Raw genomic sequence first — 25,702 nt, forward strand, 5'->3', positions numbered from 1 at the left:
CTGACTAGCCTATTAAGAAAAAAAAAATTACCTTGTAATACTTCATCTATCATTCTTGATCCTCAAATTAACATTTTCTACTATGTATCTATAAGGGTAAAACACATCAGTGTGGTTTCAAACAGGAGAAGTGAATTTTAAGCTCAGATTGCTTTTCGCAGCAGATGATCTTTCTCTAGCGTTGCGAATATAAACAATGCACTTGTAAAGGAACAAATAAATGGACACTTGCAGATAACAGAGCAGCAAAATTTCAAGGAAATTACTATTTTTAGAATGCTTTCTTAAAAAAAACGCTCTTAACAAATGTTATCACAATGTTTTATTGAATACTTCTGGACTTATACATTGAAAATTGTGCTTACTTATACACCCACTCCAACCCTGCTAGAAGAGCTTCAAGCTTTAAGAAATCATTGTATTGATCCATTCTCATCTGTAACAGTTCACTAATCTTCCTGTTCTAAGACAGCCAAGGCTGGCAAGCAACTGGAAATAGCTGTACATTGTACTTTGTAAAAGTTCTTACTGTAATATAAAAATCTAATTACCCTGGTAATTATAAATATTAAACTATCTATTTTTCTTGCATTCTTTTAAGCATATAAACTTTGTTTTCCAAACAGTCATTGTAACTTCATTACAATGTGCATGTGTCACTCAGAGGTATCTTGCATTATCTCATTATCAAGTGCAACTCAGCATTCATGAATATGAATCATTAAAATAACATGTTAATTAATACTCCAAGTGGAACACTTGAAACAAAATGTATTTTGTCGAATTTTCTAATATTGCTAATTTTGATATCAACTCAGAATGCTCTAATACAGCTAAGTACAACACGGAAGCAAAAGTATTAAAACCATGAACATAGCCTAGAGCATTCTGAAATGACTACTATCCTGCAAAGTTTAAGAAACCAGTTTCATTAGAGAATTGCTTTCACCTTTGAAAAAAGACTATGCATGCTTTTCTTCTCTTCACAGTGGCTTGTTAAAAAAACAAATATAGCAGCGGTGATCCTTCTTTGGAGCAAGGCCTGCCTTTAGTTTACCGTAAGCTGAAAGTCTGAGAAAAGAACTACATTTTTGGCTGCTACAGCCTCTCTTTCTTCTCTTTACTGTACGGTATGTCAATTTACTCTACAGTTAGGAAGACTGCGCTTACTGATATCTGACATAATTAGATGCCTTCAAATCTTACAGGCTGAGCCTGTCACTTAATATGATACCTCTCAGAGAGCTGAGGAAGCAGCTGTCCCAGTCTCACTTTGGAATGACAGTAGCTGGGCATGCTGCAATTCATTCTGGTTAACTGAAGTGGTTGGATGCTTCGGGGAAATTTAAAAAAAAAAAATAAAATCAGTTCTTCCTTCTTTAAACAGCTATCTTCAGTCTTGATGGATCTGTTCTAGGCCCACCTTTTGTGGCATCCAGTTCATTGTACTCTTCTATTAGGTCAGACAAAGATGATATGGCTTCAGAAAAACAGCTTTGCTCCATCCCATCTATATGCAGATAATGGTGAAGGTGAGCCTATGAGAATAAAACACTCAGTGTTATCCTTTTTCTTGGCACTTAATCCATTTGGCTCAATAAGAATCATTTCGCCTGCCCTGAAGAGGGGAGTGCAAGCACTGTAGAAAGGAGATTTAGAGACTTATATGATGACTTCCCGTGCTTAAATACTTGGCAACTTTAGTAACAATCCCCTATGGAATCAGAGTTGATATTACTGATTTCTTACACATCCATCTTTTCATATTCTGTCTTCTTGGGTACACCTGACCAAACTGTATTGGGTTTATATGGCAAGGTTTTGGTAGCAGGGAGTGGGGGGAGAGCTGCAGGGGTGGCTTTTGTGAGAAGACATCAGGAGCTGCCCCCATGTCGGACAGAGCCAGTTCCAGCTGGCTCCAAGATGGACCTGCCGCTGGCCAAAGCTGAGCCCACCAGCGATGTTGGTACTGCCTCTATGATAACATATTAAAGAAGGGGTAAAAAATGCTGTGCAACAGCTGCGAGAGAGAGGAGCGAGAAAATGTGAGAGAAACAGCCCTAAAGACACCAAGATCAGTGAAGAAGGAGGGGGAGGAGATGCTCTAGGCACCGGAGCAAAGATTCCCCTGCAGCGTGTGGAGAAGACCATAGTGACACAGGTTGTCCTTCCGCAGCCCCTTGATGAACACAGTAGAGCACATATCCACGCTGCAGCCCGTGGAGGACCCCACACTGCAGCAGGTGGACGTGCTCTGAAGGAAGCTGTGGCACGTGAAGAGCCCATGCAGGAAGAGGCTTCTGGTAGGGACTGCAGCCTGTGGAGAGGAGCTGATGCAGGAGCAGGTTTTCTGGCAGGATCTGTGACCCCATGGGGGACCCATGCTGCTGGAGCAGTTCTTGAAGAACTGCAGCCTGTGGGAATGATCCACATTAGAGCAGTTCATGAAGGACTGTATCCTGGGATCCCATGCTGGAGCAGGGGAACAGCATGAGAGGAAGGAGTGGCAGAGATGGAGTGTTATGGACTGATCGCAGCCCCCACTCCCCATTCCCCTATGCTGCTTGGGATGTGGAGGAGGTAGAAGAGTCAGGAATGAAACTGAGCCTGGGAAGAAGGGGGTGGGGTGAAGTTGTTTCTAGTTTTGGTTTAATTTCTTGCTATCCTACTCTGCTATTAATTGGCAATACATTAAATTAGTATTTCCCAAGTCAAGTCTATTTTGCCTGTGACAGAAATTGGTAAGCGTGATCTCCCTGACCTTATCTTGACCCACGAGTTTTTCATCATACTTTCTCCCCGTCCTGCTGAGGAAGGGGAGTGAGAGAATGGCTTGGTGGGCACCTGGCAGCCAGCCAAGGTCAACCCACCAAAAACTGGTAGGCAGATCTGTCAGACACTGCCTCACTGCTGAAAAAAGTAAGGTTAGGTACAGGTTAATAAGGGGTTTACCCTTTTTAAGAATCAGCTGTTAGAATGATTCCTTGATAGGTAACACAGATAAAAATCTTGGGCTGCTACTTTTAAGTAGTCCCTTTGTGATACTAAGGCTTGTTTCCCAATATTGCAAGATGCTAATGATTAGTGGCTACGGATGTTATAATGATGACAGAATCGTACCTTTTTCTTGTAGAGCTTCATAAATCTGTCTTTGAGTTCAATAAAAGTTGGTTTTACACAGGTGTTGTTTGCTAAAGCCAAAAGGGAATGGGAATGGCCCACAGGAGGTACTGAACACAAACCAGTTTTCCAGCCCTCTTGATTCCAGGAGACAAAGTGCAGGGAAGGCTTCAACCTGTGATACAAAAATTTACAGTTACCTAGGGAAAGTAAAGAACACAAAGCCTAAATTTCCTTAGCTAACAAACAGTCTGAAAAGGTTAACATTAAAGCTTTCAGGACTAAGACAGTTATAACTAGCATTTTGAATAAGACATTTTAGACATCAGACTAAAACAGTGTGTCTGTTTTAAATTTAAACAGCAAACACCAATTTTGTTTTATTAATTTAATGTACCAGGGTTTGAAAAGTGAAGTTACAAGCACCTATTTCTATAAAGGACTGCAAGCACTCTGAGATTTAGCAGAAGGACAGATTAATACTGTGTAGGGATAATCACTCTACCTATAGTTTGGAAGTAAGTAAAATACTTTTGATTCTCAGAAATTTCCCCCACGTGCCCCTGTCTGCCTGTAAAATCCATCCTGTATGTGAAGCTTGCCTGACTTTCCTGTTATAACTATGTAAATCAACAGTGTAAAAGGTACAAAACAGTGCTAACAATACAGAGTTGTTAAAATAAGGATCATTCCCTATCTACATGAGAGTAGCCATGAAAGGGAGGGGGCTCCTGTTCAGAAAAAACAAACTTCTACTACAAAACCTATTCCTCCAACATCCCTTACTGGCAGGAGACTTCTGGAAGGTCGGGCTTTGCTTTCTTTTGCATTTTTGAGAATGGGAGGAGCAGCACAGAGACATCTAGTCAGCACCCTGTATTTGGAAATCCAAGAACGCTGTGACTTACTCTAATCATTAAGTAAATTATTTTCTTCTCTTCTGAAATTAAGAAAAATATTTCCAAGTAAACTGATTTGGTATTGACATTCTTCAGATGAAAAGTGAGAGTGCTCTGGACAACTGACAATAGTTTCAATAACATATACCATGACTACTTGGTGTGGAATTACAAACCTTTCAATATTTCTGCGAAGGTCTGAAACCTGCACATTTCCTCGAACGAGAAGTGCACAGGCAAGGTAGAGGCTATGCTTTGGATCTGCTTGAATTAGTTGATGATCTCTACTAAAAGCATCTGAAAACATCTGATCCAACCTAGGTGGAAGGAAAACAGAGTTATCTACTCTTATTAGAGCAGGCTACAAAAGTCCTTCAGAATGCCCACCAATGGGTTTAAAAGTTCATAAAATTCTGGAAATAAAGGAACATTTAACCTGGGACCATGAATGACAGAAAAAAAGATTCAAACCTTTATATGTACCTATGCTGGCATTAGAAATTTTTAAAAGCAGACCAGATCCATTTTCCCCCTCTCTTCTCCCTCATGTTACAACCCACTGTTGAGTCTGAAGTCAGAGAATTGGACAGACTAAGAGACCCTTATTAAGGAAATTTTAGGTCAACGGTTACAAAGTATTAAAATATGTAAAAGGATTTAAATGAAGTTCTGGTTATATGAGAATTTGAGCAGACAACCTCACTGCTTGTGAAGGATCTGACAAGGAATACCAAAGTGCTGCTGACCCTTACAGAACTGATTATGTGTCTGTTACATTTTACTATTTAAAAAGATCAATGAATCATGTAACTGTATTAATTTTGAATAATCATTTAGGAAAAAGACAGACTATACTTATTAGAATTTTATCATGTATGACTGCTTTAAAAGATGACACAGCAGGTCATATTCTTCCTCTCTTCACCTCCTTAAGCAAGTTCCACTGTACTGTGGGATATCAAAGATGGTGTCTTGAGGAGGTTTCTATGGACCCATAACATCTAAGCTATTCTTTCCATTTGTTCCAAACTCTCTGCATCTATCATCTCTATTTCTTTTTTTAAAATCACCTCTGCCATGATCTGCCTATTAAAAAAACCAAATAAATAAAGGAGACAAAAATACTACCATTCCCACCTCATTCTGAAACATGATTGAGAGAGCATCTCCCCATAGCCTGCTACCTTCCCTCCAGCACTGCATTGTCTCCTCAGGGTATGGTTTCAAGAGATCCAACTGATTGTCACAACTTGCTATCACAGAAAAGGGGTGGTCCTACTCTCTTATCCATTTTGCATACTTCCATTACTTACCCTTAGCTGCCTCTATCTCTATTTGGACCTTTCGCCAACTGAATTTAACTCACTAAAACTCACTAGTGAAATCTATTCTAACTGGTTATTCTTCTGCCATGTCAATGGGACAAATCATCTCACAAAATTTGACAAGCATCAGCTTACTGTTACAATAAGCTGTTAAACAGGCTCACTGCGTCTCCAGACTCAAGTAAGATGCCATTATTTCCCAAGCAGTCTAGTTTAATTCCTTGTTTGTCTTTACAGTATTTTCTGAGTCAACTGCAAACTGTTACTCAAAAGAACTTGTGGTGTAGGCTCCAAGTAATAAATTTTTCAACAGAAACATTTCCCAGCAGAGATAACAAAAATACATTTCAAGTTTACTGGCTCAACCATTACAGAGAAAAGGGAGCAAAGGATGTTCTCAAAATCAGCAGGACAAATTTGAAAATGTGGCAGACTTAAAACTTTTAGAACTTCTACCCTTAGTTTTGCTATAGAATGGAATTTTTTAAATGAAAACTATGGAAGAATCAGAAATTAAGCTTCAAAAGCAAATTTTCCATAGTAATTTTTTCTTACCTTCTAGAAGGTATATTAACATCAGCCAATGTATACAGAGGAGTCAAGCTTGAAACCAAGTAATGAAGTCGAGGAAATGGAACCAAATTCATGCTGATTTCATTAAGATCCATGTTAAGGGAACCTTCAAACCTAGCAGAGCTGAAAAATTAACACTCTCTTACACAATTGTTATAAAAGTAATTTGCTTAGTTTATAAGGTAAACATTCATTAAATCTATTTTTCAGTTGTTCCCTACAATAAAACAGTAAAACAACACAGCGTTTAAGAAGCTGTTCATGTATAATTACTAAGCTTTCACTTTGGCAGTAACAGTGCTGTAACTTATTTCCCTACACTTCTCATTATAGAACAATTAATCATCAAGAATGAGACCGTAAGTTTCCCAACTGTAGTCTTTAGCAGTGTTTTTCAGTATGTGGACATAGCTGCTGAATACCAGTTTTAATAAATAGGCTATAATAAAACACGCATGACTTAGCATTCCTGACAAGCTGTTTAAAAGAAAAGCAGGCCAATACTCCAGAAGTATATTTCACCAGGAGTTTCTTACAGCAATAGACAGTTTAGCAGCAACAATGGTCTGACGGTATTTATAAAATAATACAATTGGCCTAGAAAGGCAAACCTCCCTGGGCTCCATTAAGCATTAATGGAAGACAGTATCCTTCTGCCTATAAACCTTTTCTTACTTCAGTTCTAAGACTATCATGGCTAGAGCAACACCACTGGAATCTGAATACTCCCAAATACTTTAACATTCAATAACTAATTCTTAAAAATGAGGAAACTCATATCAAATAGAAAACAATTAATATTCTTTGAGTTGATGCAGGCCTGCATATTTGCAGCACACACTGCCTCTAGCAATACTACTTTTACAGAGGAATAACCTGTAACTTTACCTTGTCAGGTTCAGCAGCAAGTTGGCTACGATATTATTCATTGCGTCAAATGGCTTCTCTTGTACAGTTTTTACACTGCCTGCACTTGATGTTACCAAGCTGTTTTGCTTCACAGTTGACCCTAGCTTTCCAGAATTGATCATCTGATGAATTTTATTAACTATATCAAACAGAGACTTTGAGAGAGGGGGAAAAAAGCATACAAGAAGTCTTGAGCACACAGCTTTCAAGTTCAGTACCCCAATTTTTCATTTCAATTAACCTTAAAGAAAAAGCTAAGACACTGTACTGTTAGTTCAAAGATTATACCTTTTATACATGCAAGTCCAACTTTTGACCAATTCCAATTGACTGAAGTGTTTCTAAAAGTCTGTTCCTTACACATCACAAACATGTACACAGCTTGACTCAGAAGTTTGAATTTTATTCAACTATTCAAAATCCTCATCTTCTAAAATTACATTTTAAATTCTCACAATTCCTGTGAAAGGAAAAATATATTCTCCAAATATATTTCACTTTCTCTTCCTTTTTTTCATAAGCAAACAGCAAGAGAGTCATCAAAGTTAGATTCAAATGAATCTAGTGGTTTGTGTGGTCAGGTGTGCTTATGATGCCCATATCACTAATGGGTATTTTGGAGTGGTTAGTCATTTCCCTTGCAGGACTCTACTAATACTACACACAAACTGATTGCTAAAAGAATACAAGACTCTCGCCCTAGTAAATAGAAGCTTTTCACTGTTTACCTTGAAATAGACATGAAAAAATTCACTCTAGCCTACTTTGAAGGTGCAGAGCAACTTTTTAGTGATACCCATATTAATTTCACAAGCCTGCAAGTGACTTAGGAGTTCAATTATTATTTTAAAAAATGAAATTATGCTTTTTAAGACTTGGCACTCAAATCAATACACGGAAGAAACACTTCTTATATGCAGTCTAATAAAAAAGAAGTTGATAGAAATACAATATTATTTCTTACTTCATTTTCTATTGGTAGCACACAGTCTGCATGTTCATTAAGCTCCTTCATAGCCAGAACACTGTTATATGGAGAAGTAATAACATCATCTTCACCAGAGGGATAAACTGAAGTAACAAATCTATATACTTCTGGGAATTCATCCTCAAGCAAATTTAGTACAAAAGTTCCAAGACCAGATCCTGTCCCTAATTATGAATGGAGACAGAATGAGAGAAGATAAAAGGTTCCCTGTGTTACCATAAGCCTTAAGTCTCATATGTTGGAAACATACAACTTTTAAATTGTATGTATTAATGAACATTTTCTGAAGCATTTGGCTGACAGTGGAGGCTACTCAGATGTAAATTAAGGCAGGAAGGTTTTTCCCAGACAGGAAAATAATTATGTGATAAAAGTATTTCCCATAGTATACCAGACAGGATGAAGTATACAATCTCAAAAATTTCTGCAAAGCAAGAAGTCCTATTACGTAACCAACATTTTTCTGACCTAGCATTTTTATTTCTTATTTTAAAATCTTTAATTTGAATTTTGAAATAAAACGTTTGTTTAAAAACACTGAACTCCCCTAAACAATTATTTACTTTCCTTTTGGGGTTTTATAAATTTTTCTCATTCTCCAGACAAAACAGAATAACCCCTTTCCGCCAGCACACACCCTTTTTTCCTCATTAGCACTAAGCACATAGCACTGAGTTCAAATCAGAGAACTGAACTGTGTTTTTTCTGTCTTGGACAGCTAACATTCTCAGCAGCAGACAATTTCATCTATGAACAAGACAGCAATTTTCTGCGATAACGGAAACAATATCTGCAGGGTCTCTCAAATTAAGCATATGGCCACAAAAAAGTCCCTTGACAAAACTCTTGCTTCGTATTTAGAGCTATTTTCTGTGTCTTTTTCCACATCACAACCAGTTATAATACATGCTCCCACCACGTTTTTGGGGAAGACAGGCTTAGTGGCAATACAGTAATGACAAAATTGTCACTGCAAGGGATTCTCCCTTCTGATTTAATAATGAAGTAGCTAGACTAGATTCAAGAGAATGTGGAAGGAAAATAGAAAAACAAAGCTCTTCTAAAATTAAGCAACATTAAAAGTCTCCTTCAAAGCCTTTTGGAAAACTCTTTCCCCACGATCAAAAATAACTTGATGACAACAATGCTGTCAGTGTTCTGAGGTCACTGTCCCTTCTTCTGATCAGTAATATCTCAGCGTTTCCTTGTATTTGGTACCTGTCTTGATCCACCCACTGCCTCGTATCTAAAATTTTAGCTGTATTTTTTTCTGGGTAGCACTTACCTTAATTCATGATTAGGGCTCCTCAGTTCTCTAACAAAACAAATAATAAATAATTACAGGTCCACTTAATTGGACTGTGTTAAGTTTTTTATTCTGCATTCTGAATGATGTAGATTATTACATTGACCTTCCTTTCAAGATCCAGATTTTTCTTTTTCACCTGTGGCTGGTGCAATCATACTAACCATAAAAAAAAATACTTACCACCTCCCATAGAATGAATTATAAAAAAACACTGTAGACAGTCACAACGTTCTGCAGTTTTCCTCAGCTTTTCCACAATGTCTTCCCGGTACTGATAGCCATACAGCTTGTGACCTACAGCCCTGAAGATACGAATATATGAAAAATACTTTAAAAAAAAAAATCCAACAATCAAGCTTTCAGTTTTTTATTTTAACTCCTCCTATTTGACATTTTGCAGTTCAGAGTCCAGAGCTGGGTGCAACCCCTAATTTGTGAGAGTTGCTAAGCTGTGACCACATCATGTGAATATGGGAGTCAGGATATGGTTTCAATTTTGAGGATGCAAGCAGGACTAAGTTCACAGCTTTGGAGTGTGCACTACTATTTTGTACCGACAAGGAAATAAATTCCCACATTGGATGATCAAATTGTAATTATGAAATGAAAGTTATAAACTCCTTAACAACAAGGATATCCCTATGTAATATGCGTACTGATCTTCATTCCAGTTCTATGTGAGTCAGTTTCTAGCAGTAATAGAAAAACCCCCAAACAGCTCATTTTCAACACACTTGCCTGCTAGATGGTGAAGTTACAGGATGCTTTATTCCCTATATTGCACTCTCTTTCAGTACATTTGCTTTCAGTCTGTAGCACACTGAATATTAGAGGTGCATTAAGGTCTTGGTGAAAATTTGAAATTCATTATGTTAATCAATCTTTTTCTGAATTTCTCTTTTTGGTAATGCAGTTTATATGCACAAAGCCAGACTCTGTGGTGCTTAGAAATCAGAAGTCCATTTGTTCATAGATCTAATTTCCACACTAGCTGCACAGTCTCAAACTAGATTATGGCTTCAACTGAGCAATGGAAGCAGCTGAATACCAAAGAAACAAAAATAAAAAGCATGTTCTTATGAAAAAGAAAATCAAAAAAAGAGGAAGAAAAAAATAGACAAAATGATTTATCAGCAGAATTATCCTTCCGTAAAAGGCTTTTCAAAGCCCTCCTCCAGGCAACTGTGACTCCAAAGTTTACTGGTAATATGCTGCAGCTCCCCAGGTGCAGTAGTACAAACCAGAAAGCTACTGTTATCATTTCCCTTTTCAAATACCATCTAATTAGTTGCTAAGAAATGCTTTCTGAAGAGGTTCTCACCAGTTGTTTCCCGAACCAGAAACATCTGTGATAAGCTGCTTGCTATCAAACACATCCCGCAATGGTCCCTGCAGAATTTCATTTACCACACCCTCCTCCATGTCAATCAACAGTGCCTTTGAGAAAGGAAAGAATTAAAATTCAGTCAGTAAGCAAACCATTCTTCAAAATGATCACACAAAGAAATACAAAATTATTTACAATATAAAAGGTATGTTGTTTCTACTGTGCTCCAAAGAAACTTTTTTTTTAGTTGTTAACTAGGAGACCAACTAGATTCACCTTGGCTGATTTGCCAGAAGTCGTTCAATAGGACAGCATTTCAGATAATGCAATTTTGTTAAAATTTCATATCTTGCCCCAATACTTATGAGTAAAGAAATTAAAACATTTTTATTTTGCAAGTTTTCTTGCTTCTTAATCACTTAAAGTGGCTCAAAAAACCCCACTCCTTAGAAAATTAAAATAAAAACATCGTTGGTAATATCTGCAATCATTTTATTGAAATTATAATTTAAATTACTCAACAAGACTGGCAGCAAACTGTATTACTCCACTGAACCATAAAAGTTACTATTAGAAATTCTACTATTCAAAGTAGTATTTAAAAACATATGCAATTGTAAGGACCTTATGAAAATTCCTACACAGTTGGACATAAATATGCAATGTAAAAAGAATGATATTAATAGATTGCCTTACTCGTGCTTTTAAAGAGCAGATTTTTCCTTTGTAAATATCAGGACCATCACCACCACTTCTGAAAAAAAAAAAAAAATCCAAGCTCAGCATTGTAATAGAAAATAAGGCAATATATATTTGAATAAAATTCCCCCCTTAATCTTTAGTGTTCAGAGGACTGTTACAATGTAAATAAACAGAAACACCCTGAACATGCTGCTAAGAAAGACCTCATAATTCCCTAAAGTTATGCAATTACAAGACACGATCTCAATCAGAAATATCTTAAGCAGTACTTCAGGAAGCTGAAAAGTGAGCATTGAAAGTTTACTCTTAAATACAGCCTCTGCTCTGTGGTAATTCTACAAGCATAGCCAAAACTTGAAAGGATTCTCTTTTATCCAGCACGTGGTATGTCTGCATCATGGAACACAGCGCACCAAACAGCACCACTAGCTTTTCCATGGGGGTAGTACAGCACTGTACTACTGCTCGAAGTGTGAAAGCAGTGTAACTCACTAGCACACCACTGTGCTTGCCCTATTTTGCCGTCAAGATTTATCAGTTCATAAATCATGCTGGGTTGACATAGCTTAATTTTCCTTTTCTCCAGGACTGGTTGTACTGAGCCAACCTAGGGGACTATGCATTGTGTACAATCACATTTTTTTCCCCACAACGAATGCTGGTGCTTCTGCACTCAAAGGAAGAGATACTCCAGTCTGGCCAAGCTATATTAAACACAGGGAAAAAAGGCAGGGATACTGGAAGATGGATCTAATTTTCCCCTCAATTATGTACCTAATTTAGGGGTTGTTTAAGCCTAAATTTGAAGTATCTCTTCGACTATTCTACATTCAACCACAATAATATTCCAAAACATCAGCTGAAATTCCCTACAGCACCAAATGTTCTGACCATGCTCAGTCCCATCAGGAACGAGGGGAAGAGAGAGAGAGTATGGGGCTGCACTGGATTCCTCAAGGATCTTCCACCCTCTCACTCAAAGAAGCTTTTTAACTACTGAAGTAAGTATAGTTAAAATGGAAAGTGTTTTGAGGAGAATACAAAAAAGAAAAATCTTTTTCTATCACAAACTAAACATGACCTGAAACAAAGAAAATTGTAACTTAGATTAAGAAGAGATACTAGAATTGTTGATCTACCGTGTTAAACTCATGAGCTGCTTGATAAGAAGCCTTACCTTGTATCTACGTTCCTAAAGAAACTGCTTAATGCTTCGTCATAAATTCCTTTCTAAAAGGAAACAACACAACATAAGATGATGTGTAACATCAGAAATTCTCAGTGCTTTTTCATAGAATAACTTATGTTGGAAGGGACCTCTGAAGGTCACCTGTCAAATCTCCCCACTCAAAACAGTGAACATTTAGTTCCAACTAGTTGAATCCAACTAGCTCTAGTCAGCACTAAAAAGAACATTTCACTGAAGCATCAGCATGATATTAAAAACTGGCAGAAGGGTGGAACTAGGAAATTAATTTTTCAGCACAAGATTAAACAACTACTCTTCCTTCATTTCTAAAGATTCAGGATTTTACTGCAATTTTTTTTTACAGTGCAATTATTAAATCCAATAGCTGCTGTTTAGCTGACTCAGTTCATCACTGATACAACACTCAGTTCATCATGGGCTCCACACCCATGATACCAACGTCCATGAAGTTCTGTGGGAAGGAAAGCACATCACACTGTATCAGTGATTCCTAAACTCCCTGCTGAGGGGTGGCGTGGAAATTACTTACCCCACCATAAAGCTAAAGAGACCTGGCAAGTTTAAATACTTTAACATTATTATTTTACAGACTGCTTACCGTACTTCTAAAGACCTGATGAAGCGGAATTTGGAAGCCACTGTTCCCTACAACACTAAAACCAAGAGACTCTCCATATGAACTTCATCCATTGCCTTTTTACAGCTGCTTCAACAGAAGGCATTGAAAAGGACTGCTCGTCATTACCTGTTAACATGCAGTGCTTACCAGGAAATAGTATCTTTACAGTCACAGCAAGAAGAGTGCATTATTGTTCAGGGTACTCAGCACCACCCTACGCTCTCTTCACACTGCTCTTTCGGTCAGCACAACTGTACAGTAAGTCACTGCACGGCATTTGCTAACATGGAAAAGAAAGGTGGGCTGGTTTTGCCAGTGGCAAAGAACCTGTACTGAACCACCCTCTCTTTTCACTAGGTGCCTCAAACCCGGTAACGTCTGCCTTTAAGGAGACATCCTGGGCTTTTCAAGGTGGAAAGGCTAGAGAAAGCAGGTCTGAATTAGAGATGTTTAGTTAAACGACATAAAAACTCGGGGATAGTTTTGTGCGTAATGAAGTGGCCTTAATATAGTCAAATAAACACAGTGCTTTGCAGTCACAGGGAAGAACACGGAACGAAGCGAGGGCCACCGTGGCCTCCCCATGGCGAGTGAGGAAGGCGGCTCGCCCCGACCGCCGCGCCGCTCCCCTCCCCTCCCCTCAGGCCAGCAACGACCGAAGGCGAGGGAGGAAGCGGCGCCGTTACCTTGTTGACGGCGGCGTGCTCCCGCAGCGCCAGGTCCCAGAAGCGGCAGCCCACCTGGTTCCCGCACTGGCCCACTGCAAAGGGGAGAGACACACGGGTCAGGCACGGGGAGGGGGCGGCAGGGAAGGCTCTGGGCGCCACGACCCCTTACCCTGCACCACCACCGACTGGCTCATGGCGGGACGGGCCCGCCTCCCCTTTCGAACTCGGCGCCCGGAAGCCACGCCCCCTTACCGGCCGCGGCGGAGCAGGGGGACGTTGCGGCGGGCGGGCTCTTCCAACGGCGCGGCCTCCTTCCCCCCCGCCTTCCTCCCGTGGTGGAACGTCCCATGCTTGGGTTTAGCTGCGGGCGCTCACCGCCTACCCGTCGCGAGTGGAACATTCCATTGGGCGGAGGGGGGAGGAGGATGTGCCTCGCGTGCAGTGCGGCGAGTGTGTGGGCTCGCCTGAGGCCGGCGGGAGGGAGCGGCGTTTGGGTGTTGATCCTGATGGCCCTGACTGCTTCTATAAGGTTCAAAGTGTAAGAATAAGTGTGCACTGAGAGCAGCTGCGGGAGTACCAAGGTGTCCGCTCGCCTGTTTGGCAGTACGGGAACAGTGGTCACGGTGAGGTGCTCAGAAACTCCATGTAGTCTTGAGGGTGAACCTGTCGGGGGCTACAGGGGCTCTGCAAAAGCCCAAATACAGGAGACGTAGCAAAGACCTAAAATGAAGTCTTTCTATGGGAGAACAGAAATATTTCCATACAAAACAGTTGATTACCTTTTATGGCCAAAAATGTGTGCTAAGATATGTTTTGTTTTCCCCAAATACATTATTCGGAGTGATGGTGTGAAATGTGCCAAATGATATGAAAATACTGTCCTGGTTTCGGCTGGGATAGGGTTAAATTTCTTCCTAGTGCTGTGTTTTGGATTTAGTATGAGGAGAATGTTGATAACACACTGATGTTTTCAGTTGTTGCTAAGTGCCCTTCTAGTCCAAGGACAGCTCCCGTGCCTACTGACTGAGCTAGGTACACAAGATGGGAGGGAACATAATCAGGACAGCCAGCCCAGCTGGCCAATGGGGTATTCCATACCATGTGACGTCATGCTCAGTATATGAAGGGTAGGCGTGATCCAGGAAGGGCCGATCGCTACTTGGTTATCGGTCAGCGCGGGTGGTGAGCAATTGCATTGTACATCACTCATTTTGTATATTCTATCATTATTTATTATCATTATTCTCCCTTTTCTGTTCTATTAAACTGTCTTTATCTCAACCCACGAGTTTTTCTCACTCTTACCCTTCCGATTCTCTCCCCGTCCCACTGGGGGGGCGGGGGGAGTGAGTGAGCGGCTGCGTGGTATTTGGCTGCCTGCCAGGTTAAACCACGACAGTCCTTTTTGGCGCCCAACGTGGGGCTCGAAGGGTTGAGATAACGATAGATCTGACCAAAGTGTGTTAAGGCAAAATTGTTATAAGCATCCATTATATTGATTGGTCACAATGTTGATGTATTGGCTGTCAAAGTTGTGGGGCTGGCTCTCAATGTTGGGTCATGTAATACCTTGCTTGCAGTATATGTTCCCGTTTGTGCTGTTTACCATTATTCGGAACTGGGCCAAGATTATCATTTTGTTGCTGTTTTATGAGGTGATAAAATCATTGGTCGTAAGTCTAATCTGGTATCTGTACTCGGCACTGCCATCATTTCTGTACCTCGGGAACCACCTCTTAGAGATTATTGGTAATTGCACTTGTTTCTCCTCGGAGAATGAATTTAAGGGGGAGACGGGTTGGGACACTCTCTCCCACTTGTTCATCTTCCCTTCCATATCGTCAGAAACTCCTTTTTCTTCTATCCTCTTCACAAAGATGTCCACAATATTCCCTGAGAATTTTGAATATCCTTGGGATGCTCAAACAAGCATGTTCATATTGCTATGTCTCCTGAATGTGGTTCAGGCCTTGTTTAGGGTTAAACAACTATTCAGGAATACTGTCCAGAGATCAACCCTCAGGAACAAGAAAAGAGGGAGGGCAAGCAGCGGTGCCTCATTGGGGCAGGCGGAGCGGCGAGTCTCGGGGGCGGCTACAGACACGGTGGCTACTCAAAACCCCACGACAGGCACTGCGGCTACTCCAACCCCCACGACAACCCCTGTGGCTACTCAAACCCCGGCAACAGTCACCGTAGCTTCTCCAACCCCTGCGACAAGCACTGCAGCCACTCAAGCTCCGGCAACAGGCACTACAGTTACTCCAACCCCCATGACAAGCACTGCAGCTACCCAAACCCCAGCAACAGGCACTACAGCTGAACCAGAGGACCAACCCTTGCTGGTATCTGTTGCCCCTGTACAGAAGAGGAAATCTTGGAAGCGGAGATCAGGTCGTTTAGAAAGGGATGATGAAAGAGCAGGGCCATCACAAGGAGAGGAGGAGGAAGAGGAAGAACTCATAAACGAGACGGAAACCACCCGATCCCTATCCCTGAGTGAGCTGCGAGATATGCGGAAAGATTTCAGCCGTCGTCCAGGCGAGCATATTGTTACCTGGCTGCTCCGATGCTGGGATAATGGGGCCAGTAGCCTGGAATTGGAGGGGAAGGAAGCCAAACAGCTGGGATCCCTTGCTAGGGAAGGAGGCATTGACAAAGCAATTGGAAAAGGGACACAGGTCCTCAGCCTCTGGAGGCGACTGCTGTCAGGCGTAAAGGAAAGGTATCCCTTCAAGGAAGATGTTATATATCGCCCAAGCAAATGGACCACTATGGAGAGAGGTATCCAGTACCTGAGAGAACTAGGCGTGCTGGAGGTGGTTTATAGTGACCTGAACGACAACCAAACGCCCAAAGATCCAGATGACGTCCAGTGCACGCGACCCATGTGGCGGAAGTTGGTACGGAGCGCACCTGCATCGTACGCCAGTTCGTTGGCAGTACTGTGCTGGAAAGAGGAAGAAGCACCAACGGTGGATGAGGTGGTTAGCAGACTTCGGGATTTTGAAGAAACTATCTCCTCCTCCCTTGTCTCGGCTGTAGAGAAGCTGTCCCGAGAGGTCCAGCAACTCAAAGACAATAGGTCCTATTCTCCACCTGTACAGACCAGTATCTCAGCCATTAGGAGTCAGCGTTTTTCTCCTCAAGAGAGAGGATATAGAAAGTACACACCACGGGGCACCCTGTGGTTTTACCTGCGTGACCACGGAGAGGACATGAGGCAGTGGGATGGAAAACCTACCTTCATCCTAGAGGCACGTGTACGTGAGTTGCAAGGAAAAACAATCACACAAGGGGGTTCTCTCAGGAAAAATGCTGCTCCAGTTTTCAGGAAAACCCTGTCTCACGACGGTCCAGTTTCCAGTGAACAGTTCCCCAGACAGAGTAGAAGGGCTGATCTTACTTTGGACTGTAATGAAGGAATTCTTGACTCACGTTTGCAAGAAGTGAGAAGCGGATACTATGACCAGAACTAGAGGGGCCCTGCCTCCGGCCAGGTGGAGGAAAGGGACAACCGGGTTTACTGGACTGTGTGGATTCGATGGCCTGGCACATCAGAGCCACAGGAGTATAAGGCTCTCGTAGACACTGGTGCACAGTGCACCCTAATGCCATCAAGCTATAAAGGGGCAGAACCCATCTGTATTTCTGGAGTGACAGGGGGATCCCAAGAGTTAACTGTGTTGGAGGCCGAAGTGAGCCTGACCGGGAACGAGTGGCAGAAGCACCCCATTGTGACTGGCCCAGAGGCTCCGTGCATCCTTGGCATAGACTACCTCAAGAGAGGGTATTTTAAGGACCCAAAAGGGTATCGGTGGGCTTTTGGTATAGCTGCCCTGGAGACGGAGGAAATTAAACAGCTGTCCACCTTGCCCGGTCTCTCAGAGGACCCTTCTGTTGTGGGGTTGTTGAGGGTTGAAGAACAACAAGTACCAATCGCTACCACAACAGTGCATCGGCGACAATACCGCACCAACCGAGATTCCCTGATCCCTATCCATGAGCTGATTCGTCGACTGGAGAGCCAAGGAGTGATCAGCAAGACTCGCTCACCCTTCAACAGTCCCATATGGCCAGTGCGAAAGTCTAATGGAGAGTGGAGACTAACAGTAGACTACCGTGGCCTGAACGAAGTCACGCCGCCACTGAGTGCTGCCGTGCCGGACATGCTAGAACTTCAATACGAACTGGAGTCAAAGGCAGCCAAGTGGTACGCCACCATTGACATTGCTAATGCCTTCTTCTCCATCCCTTTGGCTGCAGAGTGCAGGCCACAGTTTGCTTTCACTTGGAGGGGCGTCCAGTACACCTGGAACCGACTGCCCCAGGGGTGGAAACACAGCCCTACCATTTGCCATGGACTGATCCACACCGCACTGGAACAGGGTGAGGCTCCAGAACACCTGCAATACATTGATGACATCATCGTGTGGGGCAACACAGCAGAAGAAGTTTTTGAGAAAGGGGAGAGAATAATTCAAATCCTTCTGAAAGCCGGTTTTGCCATAAAACAAAGTAAGGTCAAGGGACCTGCACAGGAGATCCAGTTTTTAGGAATAAAATGGCAAGATGGACGTCGTCAGATCCCAATGGATGTGATCAACAAAATAACAGCCATGTCCCCACCGACTAGCAAAAGGGAAACACAAGCTTTCTTAGGCGTTGTGGGCTTTTGGAGAATGCATATTCCAAATTACAGTCAGATCGTAAGCCCTCTCTATCAAGTGACCAGGAAGAAGAACGACTTCAAATGGGGCCCTGAGCAACAACAAGCCTTTGAACAAATTAAACAGGAGATAGTTCATGCAGTAGCCCTTGGGCCAGTCCGGGCAGGACAAGATGTGAAGAATGTGCTCTACACCGCAGCCGGGGAGAATGGTCCTACCTGGAGCCTCTGGCAGAAAGCACCAGGGGAGACTCGAGGTCGACCCTTAGGGTTCTGGAGTCGGGGATACAGAGGATCCGAGGCCCGCTACACTCCAACTGAGAAGGAGATATTGGCAGCATATGAAGGGATTCGAGCTGCTTCGGAAGTGGTTGGTACTGAAGCACAGCTCCTCCTGGCACCCCGACTGCCAGTGCTGGGCTGGATGTTCAAAGGGAGGGTCCCCTCTACACATCATGCAACCGATGCTACGTGGAGTAAGTGGGTCGCACTGATCACACAACGGGCCCGAATAGGAAACCCCAGTCGCCCAGGAATCTTGGAGGTGATCACGAACTGGCCAGAAGGCAAAGATTTTGGAATATCCCCAGAGGAGGAGGTGATACGTGCTGAAGAAGCCCCACTGTATAATAAACTACCAGAAAATGAGAAGCAATATGCCCTGTTCACTGATGGGTCCTGTCGCCTTGTGGGAAAGCATCGGAGGTGGAAAGCTGCTGTATGGAGTCCTATACGCCAAGTTGCAGAAACTGCTGAAGGAGAAGGTGAATCGAGCCAGTTTGCAGAGGTAAAAGCCATCCAGCTGGCCTTGGACATTGCTGAACGAGAAAAATGGCCAGTACTTTATCTCTATACTGACTCATGGATGGTGGCAAATGCCCTGTGGGGGTGGTTGCAGCAGTGGAAGCAGAACAACTGGCAGCGCAGAGGTAAACCCATCTGGGCTGCCGCATTGTGGCAAGATATTGCTGCCCGAGTAGAGAACCTGGTTGTAAGAGTACGTCACGTAGATGCTCACGTACCCAAGAGTCGGGCCACTGAAGAACATCAAAACAACCAGCAGGTGGACCGGGCTGCTAAGATTGAAGTGGCTCAGGTGGATCTGGACTGGCAACATAAGGGTGAATTATTTATAGCTCGGTGGGCCCATGATGCCTCAGGCCATCAAGGAAGAGATGCAACATATAGATGGGCTCGTGATCGAGGGGTGGACTTAACCATGGACGCTATTGCACAGGTTATCCATGAATGTGAAACGTGCGCTGCAATCAAACAAGCCAAGCGAGTAAAGCCTCTTTGGTATGGGGGACGATGGTTGAAATACAAATATGGGGAGGCCTGGCAGATTGATTATATCACACTCCCACAAACCCGCCACGGCAAATGCTATGTGCTCACCATGGTGGAAGCAACCACCGGCTGGCTAGAAACATACCCTGTGCCTCATGCCACTGCCCGGAACACCATCCTGGGTCTTGAAAAGCAAGTCCTGTGGCGACATGGCACCCCAGAAAGAATTGAGTCAGACAACGGGACTCATTTCCGAAACACCCTCATAGACACCTGGGCCAAAGAGCATGGCATTGAGTGGGTCTATCACATCCCCTACCACGCACCAGCCTCCGGGAAAATCGAACGATACAACGGGCTGCTAAAGACAACACTGAGGGCAATGGGTGGTGGGACATTCAAGCATTGGGACACACATTTAGCAAAAGCCACCTGGTTAGTCAACACTAGGGGGTCTGTTAATCGAGCTGGCCCTGCCCAATCAAGACTTTTACGTACTGTAGATGGAGATAAAGTCCCTGTCGTGCACATAAGAAATATGCTGGGGAAGACAGTCTGGGTTACTCCTGCCTCTGGCAAGGGAAAACCCATCCGTGGGATTGCTTTTGCTCAAGGACCTGGGTGCACTTGGTGGGTGATGCGAAAGGATGGGCAAGTCCGGTGTGTACCTCAAGGGGATTTGATTTTGGGTGAAAATAGCCAGTGAACTGAATTTTATGATGTCAATTGTTATATGATATTGTATATCATTATTTCTATGGTTGCTATCAATGGTATAGCAGTGAAAATCACCCAGATTAATGAAGAATGAACTAACTCCGAAGAAACCGAGCAAAGTGCAACGATGATAGAACTGGACGAGCGCAGCAGTACCGAAATGAGAACTGGCTTCAGGATGCAACAGCCCAACACCACACACCATCCTTCTGGCCCTGAAAGACTGTTATGACAGATGGAGCCCAAAGTTGTGGACTAAAAGAACTCAATGGACATTTATATATATTTATTTGTATATATGTATGTATATGTATTATATGTATATATGTATGTATATGTATTATATATGTATATATATAAAAAAGATAGTGGTGATTAATTGAAAGGTATCGAAAAATGTGAGACCTAAGCATAACGTAAATGGTATGGAATAAGGGGTGGATACTGTCCTGGTTTCGGCTGGGATAGGGTTAAATTTCTTCCTAGTGCTGTGTTTTGGATTTAGTATGAGGAGAATGTTGATAACACACTGATGTTTTCAGTTGTTGCTAAGTGCCCTTCTAGTCCAAGGACAGCTCCCGTGCCTACTGACTGAGCTAGGTACACAAGATGGGAGGGAACATAATCAGGACAGCCAGCCCAGCTGGCCAATGGGGTATTCCATACCATGTGACGTCATGCTCAGTATATGAAGGGTAGGCGTGATCCAGGAAGGGCCGATCGCTACTTGGTTATCGGTCAGCGCGGGTGGTGAGCAATTGCATTGTACATCACTCATTTTGTATATTCTATCATTATTTATTATCATTATTCTCCCTTTTCTGTTCTATTAAACTGTCTTTATCTCAACCCACGAGTTTTTCTCACTCTTACCCTTCCGATTCTCTCCCCGTCCCACTGGGGGGGCGGGGGGAGTGAGTGAGCGGCTGCGTGGTATTTGGCTGCCTGCCAGGTTAAACCACGACAAATACAAATTAAAAAGTGAAATGAACAAATGGTCATGTGAAAATGCTGTAATGACGTACATCAGGCTTGCAAATTATGTTTGCAAAATATGAAAGCTCAGTTTCATATTTTTTGTGCAAATAATTGTCCACAGTGCAATTAGGAGTGCTTTTGCCAATGTGTTGAACATAGCAACTTTGGGACTAAAAATGAGAGACGAGAAATGTAGAGATGCTATTGTCTCAGCATGGTAAGACTGGTCCACAGCATAGCTACGCTGCAAAATGATATAAAGACCGTGTGATACGCAAAGCAGTTGCTTGCAGAAAGCTCTCTTGTGACACAGATGACATTTCTGCTTCCTGTGGAAGAACAAAAGTACTTCCATGCAACCCAGTTCATTAGGTTTTATGGCTAAAACTATCCAACAAAATATGCTTTTTCCAAAGATATTATTTCAGGTGCTGGTGTGCAAACAAAATTTGCTAAATGAAATTCTTAATAGGAATCTGAAGTTCAGTGTACCTTAATCCTTTGGTATGAGAAACCATGCTCTGGAGAAACCATGGTGCTGACTCCTGGAGATGACCTAGGATCCTGTAGGGATCACTTATAAGTCCTCAGAAAAATAAAGTTATACTAAGTGACTATTTTAAAAAACTTTCCTGGAAAGATTAACTATGTATTGCAGCAAATACAATAATAGTAATGCATGTAAGAAGTACATGTCAAGACTAATTTTTTAAAACTTAATTGAAAGAGAAGAATCAACCTGCTGGAAATCCGTATTGTTCTTCAGAAAAAGTAATGAGTGGCCCAAGCTTACTCGAGCTTCACATTTGAAGTTGCAAAGGACCAATGGCTTCGGTGTTATAGGCAGGTGGAAAGTTTAGCATGAATAGAGTAATACTGCCTCAAACACTTCTTTTATAAACTAATCGCCAGTGTAAAGCTACGTGAATATTAATCAGGAAAGCAGCTAGACTTTCTCATCTCTCCATGGAGAGACTAGATGTAACCTGTAGCTTAATTTTGTTCCCTGTGGTTACCTGAACTGGTCCGAACCTGTAGGCTGTGGTCTGTTCCAGCTGCTAGATGTGAAACTGTTTCTATACTTCTTGCCTACCATCATGTCCTTAAAGTCTTCTCTTCACATGTCTTTTTGGTCTTACTTAGGCTAAAAGCAGTACAACATTTCTTTTAAGCATTCTAAAGCTTAATTTAAAGTCTATAGAAATTGCTTAATATTACTGTATCTGGCTTGCTTTCTTCTTGTGTAGTTAGCTACCCTTGCTACTTGTTCTTTCAGTTAGCTGTAGTTTTTCTGTTCTATGTCCCATAAAGATTCAGCTTAATGGGATTCGCTCCATTGAACATGAGATTGCAGCAAGAAACCCCGTGCTTTGGCTTCCAATATGCTATTAAGAGGTCTGTGATGGCAAAAGTAAAGTGATTATTCTCACTGAGCGTGGAAACACTGTGAATCAGAGATGCAATTGAGATTCATATTCATGTGGGAATATTTTTTGGCTTCCCAAGGAGGTTCAAGGGCAGGAAATGGATGCGTAATAACCAGTTTGGCTTGGTGCATGTGCTCAGAGGTTTAATGAAACAGGCAGCTCAACTGTGAAAGAAATAATCACACACTGACTTTCTGTTTCGTTGTAGATGAAGCTGTACTTCATCTACCATAGTATAAATGCATGAATCTAGTCAGGTCCCCTCAGAGACTTTTTGCCTATGTTAGTCATTTAATCGACAGTCTTATGCTAATGTGTGTTTCTTACCCTTATTTTCTCAGTAACTTTTTGTTGTTGATGCTATACGGTAATAGTGTTCCACAGCTTTGGAAAATTTATTGAATAATTGAATTGTAGGAATAACTTACTATGTTATTGAGAGGAGATGAATTGACATGGACCACTGTGAATCTGTGAATAACCCTTAAATCCCAACCACCAGAAGAGCCAAATGTACATCACTACTTAAATATGTGTGCTATGCTTTCAGCATCTTTTTAGTGACAGTCATTTGACTATTGAGGCCACATGCTGCTGTAGGGAGAATGCACTGGAATTTGAACTAATGTTATTCTTTGATTTATATCAGGGCTTAATTCACATATGAAGGTTTGGTTTGTGTTTTTTTTTTTTTTAACTTAAAATGGCTGGCTGTTGAGGAGTTACTGTCAGACCTGTAACCCTTCATCTTTCATTTTCCTTTTCAGGATATTGTCCGTACTCTTCATCCTTGAGGAAAGGTTGATAAGAACCTTTAACTATGGGAGATCTCTACAGATCTTTAGAAATAAGAGGTAGAGGGGCCAGATATCCTAATTAAATACTCTATTTTGAAGCAGTTTGTTGAGTATTTCAACTTGAAATTGGATTCTTTCGTATATAGCCATGCAAATGTCAAATTTCAGAATATTCCATGATATAATAACAGTGTAGTTGTAACCCTGATTTAGATAATGGCTATAACAACACTTATTAAAACCTTGAACATGGCAGAGAAAAGGTATAATGTCCTTAGGGTGAGTGCTCATTTTTTGGTAGGCTTTCTGCAGAATTGAGATAGTTAAATTCATATTGGAAATGAAAATGGACAATCTGACAATGTACCTTAGAACTTGGAGTTTTTTTCCCAAATCTTTGTAGATGAAGAGTTTTGTACTTTGGAGCTACAAAGTTTTAAGATAGATACAAAAGACAAATTGAATTCTGGGAAGATTTCTGCTTAGGCAGTTGCCTTCTCTTAAACACCAGGAGATTTGAAATGAATGTGGAGGTGTGTGCAATGTAATGCATCACATACAGACTTTCTTTGGTGAATATGGAATGGTAATTTCAAGGTCCATGTGGATGTTGGGGGCAGGGAAATTTGCATTATTCTCTGCTCTCTCCCAAGTCTGCAAGTATCCTCTGGTTTATAGTATTTTTCTTTGGAAATCCTGTTCTGCAGAGGGAAACCCTGCATCTCTGAGGCATAGAAAGTGAAATTGAGGAAGATATTCTTCACAAATACTGCTGTGTTTGATAAGCTAGTGATACAGTAAAGAGAAGTAAATTGAATGGTAGCAGTTTATGAATTTTAATGTGTTTTTTATTCACGTACTATTTTACTGTATTTTTAGTTTTCCATATTATAAAGTATGCAAAGGACTGATTAATCAGAAAAGTCATTCTTAAATGTAAATCCACTGAACAAAAACACATCTCACTGCAGCAAATATGTCTAAGAAAAATACTGTTTATTCACAGAGCTTGGATGTGGATATGAGAAAATATACTTTAGTTTGAAGTAGGTGTAAAATGGAAAAACGTTCTGAATATGTGTGTACCAGTTAATGTACAATGCTCCACTTAATACCAGAATTCACTAAACTGTGATGTTTTTAGGGGGCACAAGCATATGCTATTCCTGGCTATCTCTGCTTAGCAGTTGTAGACAACTTTGAAAGGAATTTCAGTAATCCTTGTAACGAACCTAAGCAGGGAATCTGCTGTTCTTTTCTCTCCAGCAGTAGGGTCCTGGAGACCAGGGCCTGAGGAAACTTAGGTCAGGTTATGGTGTCATGAGATTGACCCAACTGAGCCAATCTAACAACTCGCTGCTACTGGAGGGAGAGAGATTTCCTCTTTTACCCCTGCTCCCAGCTGCACAGCCCTGGCACCATGCGTGGCATCTGGTACCCACTGGGAACCCAGCTCACTGATCTGAGGACATTCCCCCTCAACCCCAATAATAAAAAAATTCCCAAACCAAAAGCCCTAAATGTTTTCTGTTCAGAGTCTGGGTAGTAGCTGGAAGCAGGAAAGAGTTGAGCAGGCATACTGGTTTTAGTATCTGAGACAAAGATGGCATTTGAAGGCAACAGGATTTGGGGACCCATGATGTGCTTGATTCAGAGAGACTGCAGAGGGGTATTCTTACTGCTTGCTTCTGAACTATGAACAGTGGGCTGTGGAATGGCGAAAAGAGGGGGCTATATACCACTCCCAGAAGTAGGGGACCTCCCTATGTGATTGGGAAGGGAATCAGTCCTGGGAGCGTATTGCCTGTGAGTTGCAGGGAACAGAATGGGAAATGTGTCCAGGAGAAGGCAGTTAGAACAGGCATGGGGCTGAAAGCATGAGCAGAGCTGACAAGGCTGGTGGAAGGAGAGGCAGTGGCTGCTGGAGCCACGCTATCTTCTCTCGTCCACTTACCAGCCGACACTGGACTCTAGAGACAAGTGGAGACGCAGTGATGGGGTCCCAGCTGCCAGAGAGTCCCTGTGCCAGTCTGTCCACAGCTTGCAATTCTTTATCCGGAGTGAGCCAAGACTGCTTCAATCTGTCAAAACCCTTTTCCTACTGAGAGAGTTGTAGGGAAGCTACATGTATCTTATTCTGGTGGTTCCTCCAGCTGTCCATAGATTCAAGATCTT

General features: G+C 42.0%; 1 protein-coding gene across 1 annotated transcript; it reads right to left on the reverse strand.

The window, feature by feature from the left end:
• Positions 1-311: 311 nt before the first annotated feature.
• On the reverse strand, positions 312-13,868 carry TUBE1 (tubulin epsilon 1). Its single transcript, XM_075145692.1, has 12 exons — positions 13,819-13,868; positions 13,668-13,741; positions 12,330-12,382; positions 11,147-11,204; positions 10,445-10,560; positions 9,304-9,425; positions 7,791-7,978; positions 6,806-6,981; positions 5,900-6,040; positions 4,196-4,336; positions 3,121-3,295; positions 312-1,538 (listed from the first exon to the last, which is right to left on the reverse strand). The coding sequence occupies exons 1-12, from the start codon at positions 13,841-13,843 to the stop codon at positions 1,380-1,382; spliced, it is 1,428 nt and encodes a 475-aa protein (XP_075001793.1). The 5' UTR covers positions 13,844-13,868; the 3' UTR covers positions 312-1,379.
• Positions 13,869-25,702: the final 11,834 nt, after the last annotated feature.

Source organism: Calonectris borealis, chromosome 3 (genome assembly GCF_964195595.1).
Source record: "Calonectris borealis chromosome 3, bCalBor7.hap1.2, whole genome shotgun sequence".
NCBI classification, from domain to species: Eukaryota; Metazoa; Chordata; class Aves; order Procellariiformes; family Procellariidae; genus Calonectris; species Calonectris borealis.

Bases quoted from the DNA above. Each gene is read 5' to 3' on its own strand.
- TUBE1 (XM_075145692.1), bottom strand. From the start codon at position 13,843: ATGAGCCAGTCGGTGGTGGTGCAGG. The intron at 12,383-13,667 runs GTAACGGCGCCG...GTTTCCTTTTAG, and splicing joins AGCACGCCGCCGTCAACAAG to AAAGGAATTTATGACGAAGC. The intron at 1,539-3,120 runs GTACGATTCTGT...TTATTCTCATAG, and splicing joins TGAAGCTCTACAAGAAAAAG to GCTCACCTTCACCATTATCT.